This window comes from Colossoma macropomum, unplaced genomic scaffold (genome assembly GCF_904425465.1).
Source record: "Colossoma macropomum unplaced genomic scaffold, Colossoma_macropomum, whole genome shotgun sequence".
Classification (NCBI taxonomy): Eukaryota; Metazoa; Chordata; class Actinopteri; order Characiformes; family Serrasalmidae; genus Colossoma; species Colossoma macropomum.
The window spans coordinates 17944702-17958991 of NW_023494784.1; the positions used below are offsets into that span (position 1 = coordinate 17944702).

The window sequence follows — 14290 nt, forward strand, 5'->3', positions numbered from 1 at the left end:
AGGTAAGTGGGAGGGGCAGCAGGTTAAATGGAGACTGGAACTAAACTCTGCAGGAAAGCTCCAAGAGGAGGATTGGTAACCACTGCCTTCGACCATGCATAGGCCCCCTCAGAGCTGAGAAGTTATCTAATGGGATGAAGCTTAAGACAGACTTGGGACACCTATAGATGAGGCAAGAGCAAAATAGCAGCCAAACACAGTTTGCTGATGTGGCTGAACAGAAAAAGAAAACACGTGGTCCATCCTGGAATCACAATATCAATATTTTTAGATTCTAAGATGCAAATTCCTTCTGGCCCAAATACAGAACAACAAGGGAGACTTCAATACACCATTTTGCCATACCTAAAACTAGCAGGGCCCATCTAGAAACTGTTGATGTAGGCCAGTGTTTCCATAACACTGGTTCTGGAGTACAACTGCCATGCAAAATGTAGTATTTTCCTGCTCCAGTGCACCCATTCAAACTCACGAAGGGCTTGTTAATGAGATGATTCGTTGGGTCAGGTATATTGGGAGCTAGGAAAACACTAAAATGTGCAGGGAATGGGGACTCCAGGATCAGGGTTGGGAAACTAGGGACATAGGCCACCAACAACAACTGCAGATGACAATCATTTCATTAATTTGTAATTTGAACTTTTAGTAATGAAGTAAGGCCTGAGTAGGAGGCATAAACTGGATGGTGGATTCTTCACAAGAGGCAGAATGTCACCTGTTCTACAACTTTAAGTGACTTAGCCAAGACTCGTTGCAGCAGGATGACTAAACAAGGATTTAGAGCTGATTCAACAACTGAACAAAGCATGGTTAATAAGTAATTCTTACGGAGTCTTGATTCCTGTGTATCTTGTGGGCCTGTTCATATGCTAGGAAATTTGAGATGCTAAGCAACGTTTTGTAGTGATTAGCCTGTTAGCTCACAAAAACGACTAACATATGTTCCCATTAACAGCAACAGCAGATTAAATTCTTGAACAAAAAGTTTATCACCACACATTTGTCAGACAGACATAATATTCTGAAGCCCATGTCTGCATAGCCTGTCTATTACAAGATTGACTGTTAAAGTTAGGAATAAGTCTTTCGACCTAGCAGTACTTTTTCCTCCCACACTCTGATAGGTCAGTCAAAATAATGCAATACGATGCAGCAATGTCCCTTTGCATCAGGCTACCACACATTTTAGATGATTTCACAAGCAGATTTTTAGTAAAAGGATGGTGAGAAACAGTCCTACGTAAATCATACATGCAATCAATCATTCATGATAACAGCAGACAGGACTGACCCGCAGGGACTCCTGGAAGGACGAGGCCTGGTACTGGGCATATTTGGAGATGGTGGTGTGTGAGCGGCTGCTCTCGCAGCGCCACGTCTTCCTGCTGCCCGTCAGGTCCCAGTTCTCATCAGTGGGCTGAGAAAACTGAGTCCTCACCTCCACCAGGTGATCTGGGTTAGCCTCCACCAGAGTCTTAGTGGAGAACAGGCCCAGGTCTGAGAGAGAAGAATGCAGGTGGGAAAGAAAGGGAGAGGGAGAAAAGGTGGTGATTAGCTGAGTCAGCAAGGCACCCCGTCACATCACAGATGCCCAGCAAACACAAAAAGTTCCATTCAGAGATTTAAAAAACATCAGAACAAAATGAAAATCAGAAGTCATTCAAACCTAGTAAACCAGCTAGAGCTGAAAACTGGAATTATATGGAATAATGAAGTGACACTGGAAGTATGACAGGTTGACAGCATGCTATTACACAGAACACATTTTACACAAGTGACAGCACATCCTGGACAACAGCCTGACAACCAATTATGAGAGGAATAAAAGGACATGCCAACAGGCAGAAAAAGGTGGGGGGGGAAGGTAATCAGTCCTATTTTAGAGACACTAAGTATAATATTCATGTGACTTAATGACACCAAGCTAAACCTTCACTTATACATCAGAACTGCTGACAGATAAGTGATATGAATGGAAATGCAGATTATGATAACAAGGCAGCAGTTGACACACAGTTACAGTGCAGCATATGACAAATAATTATTAAATGAATTACTCAGGATATAATCCACCCACCTTATCACAATGGTGCATACAATATCATTATATGCTCCTAACAGTATGAATTCCACATCATATTTAAGCGTGCACCCTTAAATATAGGTTCAAATATGGTTATCTTTACATTATGTGAAGGTTCTTTAAAGTTTTCCATAAAAAAAAAAAGGTTCTTTACTCTCAAATGTCATTTCTTCTGGCCCAACTTAGTCACTGACCCTGATCCTGGAGATCTACTTTCCCGCACTTCAGCTCCAACCCTAAATCAACTGCACCTCATCCACCTAATTACTGCCTTTACAGATCTCTGATTGTTGGAATGAATGTGTTGAACGTGAATGAAGAAAGGAATTCACAAAACTGTCCAAAACGCTGTTGTGCCTTTTTGTTTTTTTTGGTTTTGGGATGTTGCCTGTAATTACAGTTTCAGCTTACAGGTGGTGCTGTTTTGTCATACATGCCCTGGCCATCTACAAACATACGCAGCAAAAGTTCACTTTCACTAGGCTCTTTGCATTTCACTCACCCTTTCCATTTCAACAATTAATACAGAAAGCACCATTTGGTGGCAACATTGAGCTGCTTCCATAAATGGCTACACTTTTTAAGTTAGGGCAGATCAAACAGCAATCATGTGTGTTTGTCTAAGCTTGGCATGCATTCAAAACTGCAGACAAACACACACTTACCCAGCTTGAGTGCTCCAGCAAGGCCTCGGATGACTGTAACAGGGTTGGCCGGGTTCGTGCAGAACTGGTGAAGAGGGGGAAAGAAGGCGTCCCTCTTGCTCTCCAACTGTGGGCAATTTAAAAAAAAAAAAAACTGGTTGAACAAACAAAAGCACTTTGAGAGAACAATAGCTGCAAATGAAAGAGCAATAGGACAAGCATCAATTATGAGCGCACTCAAAGGTGGCGATTCATATTTCAGCTGGTTTTCCATGGCAACACCAGCTTAAAAGTGCACAATAGGGACACAAGCATTAATACAGCAAATAACAATGAAAAAAAAGATCCCACTGAGAGAAAACTGCGACGTTCCAGTCTTCAAGATCGTGAATTTTCAAATCAGTGCTTAGTCTTGCAGAGAAAGACATGAACTTGTAATAAGAGCACATGTGTGGAGAAAACTCGTTAAACTTTTGGTGATGGATTGCATTAAAATCTGTCACAAACAAGGGGAAGCCCCCTCTAATCCCACCCCCAAATTCCTGTGGACTTTTGACAAACATTTTTGCAGTTTTTCCCTTGCAACAAGCCATGTTTCTGTTTACTGCATGTAATGTCTTCTCATAGACACACATCTACATGCTTAATTGGTGTTTTTGTGGGGGGGTTTTATCAACTGTGCTTACTTGCATTACATTCATGTGCTAACGACAGGCTTGCTGTCTGTTAGACAATGTTGACGAGTTCACCATCACCCCCAACAGAGCTAGTATATGGGGAGCCTGACCACCTCATATTCCTCCTACTATACCAAAAATAGGAATCACTGCAAAACACTAGAAGGCTGTGGCAAGTGAGTCCTCCATGACTGGGGGTATGTAAATCTAAATTTTTTAAATAAATAAATGAACATGTTTCAAGGAATTTACTTTTGGGCAGTAAAATTCTACATTCAATAAAAAAAATAATAATGGAAGACTTCCAGATCTTTCAGTTGCTCGAAAACAGACAAGTTTTAGGCAGTATAACGCTACTGCTACTGACCACTGATTGGTTGGCGAGCTATTCAGCTCGAGTAAAGCAGCTTGTGCTCACTGTCATCATAACGTACGCTGTTAAGGCACTGTTAACCTACAACTAGTGGTCACAAGTTTTATTTTTATGATGTCCTCTTTTGAAGTGCACTCTTCTGTACAAAATGATATTTACAAACCATAGTTTTGCACAAAAGCTCCACAGAAACCCATTCATTTTGGACTCATTCCCACATTCAGCCCAAAACTTTTCATGAATGCCCCCAGATGCTCTCATTGCAAGATCATGTCTGGCCTCATGACACTAATCAGTGATGCGCTGAAGGATGTATTAAGTAAAACCCACCATTTACTCCACCCTTTACCTTGTTTCTTCCCCAACCATTTCTCACTGGTTTTAGGAAACACTGAAAAACTGTCTTGGAGAGCTGTTGTGTTTTCCCTGTTTCAGAACCAACCCATTAAGACAGTTTCCCAGACCCAGACTAGGCCTAAGCCCAAACTAAAAGGCTTTTATTTTCCTTTTAGTCCCGCAATAATGATTCACTACTGGCACTGCAATTTAATCTGAGACTAGACTTAATGCTTTTCTGTTAAACTGACCTATAATGTATTAAATTAAGCAGTTGGTTCATTGTAACACAGCATAAATCTGGTTTAATAGAGCTAAAGCTGAAACAGATCCTAGAAAACACTAAACTGTGCGGGCCTGCAGTCCACCAGGTCAGACTAATGTCGCTAATGTTAAATCATTTTTTTAACCACTCTGTCAATTAGGTGCACACGTACGAGACCAGACACTAGTCTGGTGACTGGCTGTCTAAATGACATCCTGCATACATCTCAGTGCTTCTTGATTAGTCTATAAGCCGTTGCGGTCAGTAAGTATTATACCCACTTCCAGCAACTCACACTCATTTCTGGCTTAATACACATCTACTTTTGGTTTGTAATTTAAAAGACGACATGGGGGAAAAAAGCATTGTTCAGGAAATCACTATTGAATTCCAACACATATTTGGGCTTTGCTTTATCAAACTTGCAGTCCTAAAATGTTTTTTATCAGGATGCGCACATTGACATTTGCCATGAAATACGAATCTTATTACACAGCAGCGATGTTCTCTGCACAAATGGCTTTTCTAGGCTTTATACTGGATTCAGCAAAAACAAGACACAGCATTTTAAAGGCTATGAGAAGATTTTTTTTTTTCTAGTTATTTTTTTGTTTTAAAATTTCAAATTTAATTTTGTATGACATATGTGGTTTCCTTAATATCACACTAATTAAACCAACTAGCTCTGTCAACAGTGACAGAGTTGAAGAGGAAAGTGAAAGTCTGGCTCGGCAAAAGTCTGGCTTGAGAAAACAAAGAGAACGATAAAAGAAAACTGCTAAACAGAGGAAAATGCAGGAAACTTTCCCAGGAACGTACTGGCTTCTGTTCACAAATAAGCTCTCCTGATAATTCCGCAGTAATTGCACTCAGTATGTTTCTGTCAACTGTCACATCAATCTTCTCAGGATGTTGACACATTCACACATAAGCCAATTAATTACCATCACATTCTCACAGAAATTTGCAAGTGAGAAAGGGGCAAAACATGGCTTGAAGGATATTTCCTCGAGAGAATCCAGAATAAAACATGGCTCAAGCCTCACAAAGTGGAATAAAACAGCATCAGCTACATGTCCCAAAATAAAGCAAATAAAGAATGTTATACTCACATAAATACTAGGGGTAGGGGGATTGAGTTTGTCCTTTGGTAGTGGAGGGAACGGTGAAGGGGGAACCCTTGGAGGGGGACACTTGTCCAATAACACGCTGTTGCTGGATATTCCATTCTTCCCAAGGTTTCTGCATGAGGAGATAAGGTATTTTTATATGTCCTATTATAGTGCACTTCATCTGAATATTTTTATTCTAATGCAAATTATCCACTGGAGTAAAATCAGGTCACAATTCATTACATTCCCAGCTCGGTAACATCTTGTGATAAAGGGTCTTAGCAAGCAAGTGGGAATTATTACTTACTAAAATAGTAGTTTTACTCATCTTTAGGTAAGATCAGTAAAATAGGTAACCTGTATGCGAGTTAGAGGTGTTATGGTTTGACATTTTTACAGTATGATGACCTAGAAAAATATCAGATTCATAGCATTAAGTAAAAAATTTAAAAATGCATAAGAAGGTAGTGAAAATGAAATGAAAGTTATAAAACATGAACACCATTAGCACACGCTTTTGTTTTAAAACATTTCATTGGTATTATCTTTAAACCTTAGTTTTGAACAATGTCTTTATCTTTTTCTATACAACACAAAAAACAAAAACACTGAGCTAATTCAGTAACATATTTTTGAGAATGACTTTCCTGTAAAATCTTCCAGCCTAATTACATCCCATTGTCATTGTGAAATAAAGCTCTGATCCAGGCAGCTAACTTAGCTGACCTTTGTGTACTAAACTTCTACATGACAAGTTACAAAAAGGTACATCAAAAATACATGAAGTACATAAAATACATATAAATAAAGTATGTAAAGGTCACTTCATTCAGAATGACTGAGCTGAGGAAAAACTGTAGGATGCAAGCAAAGCTGTTGTTTGGTTTATTTATGGCTGTTAACACAATGTTTTCTTTTTGTAGGGCTGAAGGAAACTGTGTAAATTCACTGCAAGGTATTGTTATGAAATGCATCATGACTTTTTTTTTTTTAGGTTTGGTAAGTTGGAATAGAATGCAACAGCAGTGTAAAATGTGATTTTAATTCAGTGTATCTCACACTGCACTGACCAAATTACACTGTGTTGAAACATGCAGTTAGTGTTTTTCAACTACTAACGATATGCACAATGTGCTCAGAAAAGCTTACTGTGACATAATTTATCACTCTAACAATAAATGTCTTCATATCGCCCACCTACTAGCAAAGCAGCATGTGTTTACCACAGACGTGCACTGCAAAGCCAATCTACTGGCTCTAAGACGACCACGTCCCCCCAAACTGAAATATGAAGGAAAAAAAAAAGGGGTGTTTTGGAGTCGAGATGGAGGAGGATGCAGCTAAAATAGAAAGACAACCACTGGTTTAAGGAACTATAACTCATAAGAAAATAGGCAGAAACGCACTGTAATCAGCATTTTGAAAAAGCCAACAGTGGGGTAACCGTCTGATTAACCGTGAATCCCTAACAACCCTAAAACTTGCATTATGACAAAGAATCACTGATCCTATAAATCATATGGGTCCAGTGAAGTCTCATTTTTGTGAAGTCTAAATAACCGACAAATGGAACCTTGTCAGGTCAATAACACCAAGTTCAGCGGACATTAGGTTCATGGAATTTTGACAGTTTCTAGTTATATCAACATTAACACTCCAGTCAAAACAAATAGCATGCTTTCAGAGAGTGCACTTCGGAAAACGCTCAATTTTACACAACTCAGAAAGGTCAAAAGTTCAGCAGATGAGGCTTTTCAAAATAATTATAAGTTGAGCTGCATGAGTGCTTAGAGAGTGGCTTTGGAAAACATTAGCTTTATTTTGGGAGAGAGCACTGGAGTCTTGACAGAACACTGACCATGAACTGTGAAAAAACAAAAGCAATATCCCTTTAGAAGTTCTGGCATCTCTGGTTTGGATCCTAACAACTAAGCTACCTCAAGATTTGATCACCACTTTTCAATACAAGGCAGTATCGATGTTAATTTTAGTGTAACTTGATTCTGGATGTTATACAACATTTTCAGTCATTATGAAATCAGTAGCCATCATCATTCTGGACACATCTAACATTTTTTTTTCTACTACTTATTCAAAACCTATGATATTGCACAGCACCATCATACTCAATTCATTTTCTACATTTATCTGAAACACTGATTTCAAGCTTCTGAACAGTGATTTCAAACTTTCAAAGAGTAGTGTATGCCCAGTTAAAGGGACACTACAGCCAGCCTCCCGCCTCCCATTTAGCTGGTGAATGCAGAAGGAAGCCAGACAACTAACATTACTGCTAGAAAGCTTGAGAACACATTTCGAAACAGCCAAATAGATAAGTTAGTTTTTTAAAAAAATCTCTAGATACCTCATCAGTCTGGCCAGAACGTTGCTTTAAAATCTACCAGAATATCAATCTTTATTACGAGTGGGCAATATTATGATATTACTGTGACAAATTACTTTGCAATATGCACAATATGGGTATGGAAACTTGTAGAACACTGACCAATTGCACATATCCCAAAAATAAAAAACAAGCTACCCTCTTTAAAATATTAAAGGTACCTAATCTGTGAGCTTAATAAATATTTTAAGTATTGTTGGCACATCATCTAAGATGTTTTAAGATGCATACTACTTAGCAACAAAATATGCACAGTCAAAAATGGACATAGAAAATCTGTGACTAGAACTTGTCCATCCCACTATACCTTGCTATTCGTTATTGGCATTACAAGTCAATCAAAATTCAGGGCTTACGCCCATCAGCCAGCAAGCAGACCTCTGGTTGTTCCAAATGCACTGCTATCACTTCTTTCATTATGCCGTTCAAACAGGTTAAAACCTACCTGCAGGCTTTAAGCACCTCGCTGGAGCTGGGGTAGATGGAGACAGAGGACCATGGAGCAAGCGAAGTGGGTGACCGTTTATGACAGACCAGGGGAGAATCCACCTTCATGGGGCTTTGGGAGTCCTCCAGGCCTTTGCCATTGAGTTTGGGGCTGTTAAGGCTGCCAACACTGTTCTGAGTGGCATGGTGCTCTGTGGATTTGGGTGAAGGCGTGGCTGTAGACATTGCAGAGCAGGGTGAGGAGGCCACAGAGTTTTCTTGCGTCTTTGAGCCCACGTGCAGGGCCAAGTGAATGTTGTTAATCTTTGTGCCAGCAGCCTCCACCCCACCGTCCTTACTATTATCACAACTATTGGCTTTTCCCATCAACAAGGCCGAGAGCTTAGGATTGTCTGAACTAAGTACACCTGGTGAGCGGGGCTCTGCTGCAGCAGCATCTGCCAAGCCCTGATGGACGTGATTAGGCAGTCCTGCAGTGGCAGTGCTGTTAGGCGTCCCCGTGGAATGCCCATTTTCTGAAGGCTTGCTCTCTTTGGTCAAGGCTGCAGCGCCTTGCTGTCCACCTGAGGTAGCAGAGTGCAGGAGAGGGGGAGAGGGAAGGTGATTGAGAGGAGCCTCCTGTGCTGACGCACCACTGACTGTGCCGGACTGTTCGAGCTGATTTAGAACGCCGATACTGGCTGCCTGGCCAGGCGGAGAAGTCCCAGTGGAAGAGGCAGGCCGTTCTCCGTTAGGACCTGCCAAATGCGAACCTGGACTTTTCTTAAGCCCCTGGCAAAAAAGACAAAGTCAAAGACAAAAGGAATGAGCACTGGATTAAAATCACAATAGCTGTCTTCAATCCTCAAATGTGAGTTCAGTTCTCAAATGAGAGTTCAAAGCAACGAAAAAAAAAATTCAGAATCAGAATCCCTTTATTTGCCAAATGTACACATTACACAGGAATTTAACTTGGCAGGTCAGTGCAAGAGCATATTGAGTGCCAGCACGTGTCAGAACCAGGTGTCGCTTGGTTCTGATTTTAATGGAGCGGTTTTCCTGAGGGGAGTCTCTGAAGCAGATTCTGGAGTCATGCAGCTCTTGGACTGGATTAATGATAGGCTAATATTAATCTCTAGTTTGATATCACTTCTGAAGTACTGGGAGATACTGGTTCATTCGACACACCAGTTAAAATTCTTCGTAAGGAGTTTTATCATTACTGCCACAAATAAATGCAAATAACAAAATCTATATTCAGTGCAAAGCAGGTCCCTCACCTCTCGTGTAGTGAGTTTAGTCTGAGGTACACTATATTGTCAAAAGTATTCACTCACCCATCCAAATCACTGAATTCAGGTGTTCCAATCACTTGCATGGCCACAGGTGTATAAAACCAAGCACCTGGGCATGCAGACTGCTTCTACAAACATTTGTGAAAGAATGGGTCGCTCTCAGGAGCTCAGTGAATTCCAGCGTGGTACCGTGATAGGATGCCACCTGTGCAACAAGTCCAGTCGTGAAATTTCCTCGCTACTAAATATTCCACAGTCAACTGTCAGTGGTATTATAACAAAGTGGAAGCGATTGGGAATGACAGCAACTCTGCCACAAAGTGGTAGGCCACGTAAAATGACAGAGCGAGGTCAGCGGATGCTGAGGCACATAGTGCGCAGAGGTCAGCAACTTTCTGCAGAGTCAATCACTACAGACCTCCAAACTTCATGTGGCCTTCAGATTAGCTCAAGAACAGCGTAGAGAGCTTCACTGAATGGGTTTCCATGGCCGAGCAGCTGCATCCAAGCCTTACATCACCAAGCGCAATGGAAAGCGTTGAATGCGGTGGTATAAAGCGCCGCCACTGGACTCTAGAGCAGTGGAGACTTGTTCTCTGGAGTGACGACTCACTCTTCTCTGTCTGGCAAATCGATGGGCGAGTCTGGGTTTGGCGGTTGCCAGGAGAACGGTACTTGTCTGATTGCATTGTGCCAAGTGTGAAGTTTGGTGGAGGGGGGATTATGGTGTGGGGTTGTTTTTCAGGAGTTGGGTTCGGCCCCTTAGTGCCAGTGAAAGGAACTCTTAATGCTTCAGCAGACCAAGAGATTTTGGACAATTTCATGCTCCCAACTTTGTGGGAACAGTTTGGGGATGGCCCCTTCCTGTTCCAACATGACTGCGCACCAGTGCACAAATCAAGGTCCATAAAGAAATGGATTAGCGAGTTTGGTGTGGAAGAACTTGACTGGTCCTGACCTCAACCCAATAGAACACCTTTGGGATAAATTAGAGCAGAGACTGCGAGCCAGGCCTTCTCGTCCAACTTCAGCCTCACAAATTCACTTCTAGAAGAATGGTCAAAAACTCCCATAAACACACTCCTAAACTTTGTGGAAAGCCTTCCCAGAAGAGTTGAAGCTGTTATAGCTGCAAAGGGCGGGATGTCACTCAAGTTCATGTGTGTGAAGGCAGATGAGTGAATACTTTTGGCAATATAGTGTAAGTTGGTCTAGTTTGCTGTAGAACAAGCAGAGTGTAAGGAGTTAACACAGCGCCATCTTAAGGCCTGTTCCATTACTGTATTAGCTCAAGCGAAGGGTGTTAGATGAGCCCTCGGAGGGCTCGAGTGAACACCAGTGTCAACTTCAGCAGCAGTACCTGCCCAAAAATCTTTGGGATCTGACACATTTCCCTTTTCAAACCCCAAAACAACGGCAGACAAAGCTCTTTATAAGCCACAGCAGTAAACTAGTTTAAAATGCTCAACATTTCAAAACCATAACTTTTGATTTGCTGGGCTTTAAACTACAAACTACTCCATCTGTTATACATAAACAGGGCTTGAAACGGGGCTCCAGTCTCTTGAGGTTTGTTGTAAGCCATCACTCTAGCATGGAGACTAGCCAGCTTTCTGTGCACACCACCAACGGCACCCCTCGCTCAGCCAGCTGCTTCAGGCGATGCCGTGGTCTCCTGGCCCTCGCTGCAAGCCGAGAGGCTCCACAGCTTCAGCTAATGCCAAGAGCATGAATGACAAATATTTACTAAACTCCAGACAAATGACTTAGGTTTAGCATCTATAATGGCTTTGAAAAAATATATATCCATAAATACACTAAACCATAATATATACCGCTAGAAACCTTAAATCATACCATGATATAAATTACTGGCCATACCACCCACTACCAGGGACAGCCACAGGCAGGCCTTTACCCAGATTGATCACAATAATAGAATTTGATGTTTTCTCAGAAAGTGTGGCCACTGCCATTCAAAGCACTATGCTACTAAACAGCTACTGTTTCTATTTGTCATTGCCTCAAACCTTCAGTCTGTTATTAGCATGATTCCATCCCATAGATTGTGCTGATTTCCACCTACTCATAGCCCTCCCAAAAAGTTGTTGACATCAAGGCTGCAAAGGCTGAAATGGGCTTTATGAAGAAGTACAGGCAAACATCTAACTCAGTGAATGAACAGTAAGCCATAAATGGACCATAAATCACAGTCCACTGTCATTACTGTTATTACTACAACTGGCATGGCACCATGGAAATATGTTTTTGGCTTCAATATGTTTAGGTTTTTGTGTTGTCTTTCCTTGTCCGTATACACTTTTAACTTAGTTAAAATACAAAACAAACATGACTGTGGTGAGCGGGCGTATGATTTAAAGTCCTTATAGTTAAGGGTGTTGTAGTATTTGTTGTGTTTGTGAAACTGAATCAAGCATGCCAGAAACGCCTTCACTTAAGATGCTATTTGATCCAGCAATTTCTGCTGGTATCAGCCTGATATCAACATTACTACACCAGTAGAAAAATGCTACCGCATTAACTCACCTGAGAGGAGTGTTGGCTTTTCCACGGCAGGTCGTTCACGTTGCTGCTGCTGCTGGTGGGAGTTGTGCATTTATGAGGTAGTGCGTTTTGCTCTAGGTAAGGCACATTTCCATTGCTCCCCTGTCCTGGTATGTGATTATTGCCCACAGAGCGTCTCTCTGTGTGACCCAGGGCTCCAGCAGCGCTGCAGGGGGAGGGGCTCGCAGCGACAGGTCCGTTGGCCATTGGTTGAAGAGGGCGGGGGGAATGAATGGAGGGCTGAGATGTTGCGGGTGTACTGGAGAGAGCAATGTGTGGGTGGTGTGGTGAAGAGAGCGAGTTTGAATCTGGCAGTGAGGGGTCAGCTACAGGGCCATTGGATAAGGTGGGCCGCACCTCGCTGACAGCATTCAGTCTCATCTGTTCAAAAGAGAAGCGATATTTTTCACCTGCTGCAGCAATAAAAGAGCCATACACATTCTTCTTGTACATCCCAATTTTGTTGGGACGTTGTGCAAAATTGCCCACAATTCCCATTTTGAATATTATGCAAAAAAGACATTTCAAAAAAGCTGGGACAGGGACAACAGAACACTGATAAAGTTGTGTAATAATTAAAAAGAAAGAGTCTTTCAGAAGTAAAGATGGGGAGGGGTTCACCACTCTGTGAAAGATTGCACAGGCAAATAGTGAAACAAGTCAAGAATAACGTTTCTGTATATAAAATAGCAAAGAACTTAGGGATTTTATCATCTACAGTACATATCATTACAAGATTCAGAGAATCCAGAGAAATCTCTTTATGCAAAGAACAAGGACGCAAACCAATATTGGCTGGCCATGATCTTCAGGACCTCAAGTGGCACTCGTTAAAAAAAAGACATGATTCTGCAGTGGAAATCACTGCATGGGCTCAGGAACACTTCTGAAAACCAATGATAGTGAATGCAGTTCATCACTACATCCACAAATGCAAGTTAAAACTATAAACAGGATCCAGAAATGCTACCGTCTTCTCTGGGCCTGAGCTCATTTACAATGGTGAAAAAAAGTGGAAGTGTGTCCTGTGGATCAAAATTTGACATTTTTTTTTTTGGGAAATCATGGACACTGGGTCCTCCAGGCTAAAGACCACCCAGCTTGTTATCAGCAGCCAGTTCAAAAGCCAGCATCTGTGATGGTATAGGGGTGCATTAGTGCACATGGCAGGGCTGACCTACACATCTGAGAAGGCACTATTAGCGCTGAACAATATATATATACACAGGTTTTGGCAACATATGTCGCAATCTAGGTGACTGCTTTTTCAGGGAAGGCCTTGCTTATTTCAGCAAGACAATGTCAAACCACATTCTACACGTATTACAACAGCATGACTCCACAGTAAAAGAGTCTGGGTGCTAAACTGGCCTGCCTGCAGTCCAGACCTGTCAGCCATTGAAAACATTTGTCGCATTATGAAACAAATACTATGACAAAGGAGACCCCGAACTATCAAGTTGCTGAAATGCAATGTTGAACAAGAATTGGAAAACATTTCACTTTCAAAACTACAGCAATTGGTCTCCTCAGTTTCCAAACGCTTACAGAGTGTTGTTGAAAGAAGAGGTGATGAAACACAGTGGTAAACATGCCCCCATCCCAACTTTTCTGGAAAGTGTTGCTGTCATCACATTCAAAATGGGCATATATTTTTCAAAAAAACAAAAAACTTCAGTTTTTTCCTCAGTTTCAACACGATGTTGTCTTTGTACTACTTTCTATTCAATATAGGGTTTACCTGACTTGCATACTATTACATTCTATTTTTATTTACAGTTTGAACAGCATCACAACTGTCCTAAAAAGTTATATTTTACTTTTTCCCTTAAAATCCACTTATGAAATCAGTGAGGGTTTATGTACCACAGATGGTCATTATTCATTTTTACATGACCATTTTCTTTAGAATTAAAAAGGTCTTTTGTTACTACGCCTTTAGGCTCACCAATTTAAATGACTTCTGCTCTGGTTGACTGCACTTGGTTCAAAATGTATCCCTCCTTGTAACTTTAACTTGAATGAGTGGGGCTAAACTGCCGTAGGCCAAATAGATGGCTGTAAACGCACTGTTTTTAGTGGTATCACAAACAATAAACTCAAAATGAGC

At 41.3% G+C, this 14290-nt stretch overlaps 1 protein-coding gene across 4 annotated transcripts in view; it reads right to left on the minus strand.

Moving 5' to 3' along the window:
• kdm6a (lysine (K)-specific demethylase 6A) overlaps positions 1-14290 on the minus strand; it is a 73739-nt gene that overhangs the window by 7341 nt on the left and 52108 nt on the right. For all 4 annotated transcript variants that reach the window (XM_036583823.1, XM_036583663.1, XM_036583745.1 and 1 more), the window contains 5 exons: positions 12163-12561; positions 8340-9112; positions 5491-5620; positions 2749-2854; positions 1292-1497 (listed from right to left, as the gene is read on the minus strand). In XM_036583823.1, coding sequence (XP_036439716.1) covers positions 1292-1497; positions 2749-2854; positions 5491-5620; positions 8340-9112; positions 12163-12561 — 1614 coding nt within the window. The remainder of the gene's footprint in view (positions 1-1291; positions 1498-2748; positions 2855-5490; positions 5621-8339; positions 9113-12162; positions 12562-14290) is intronic.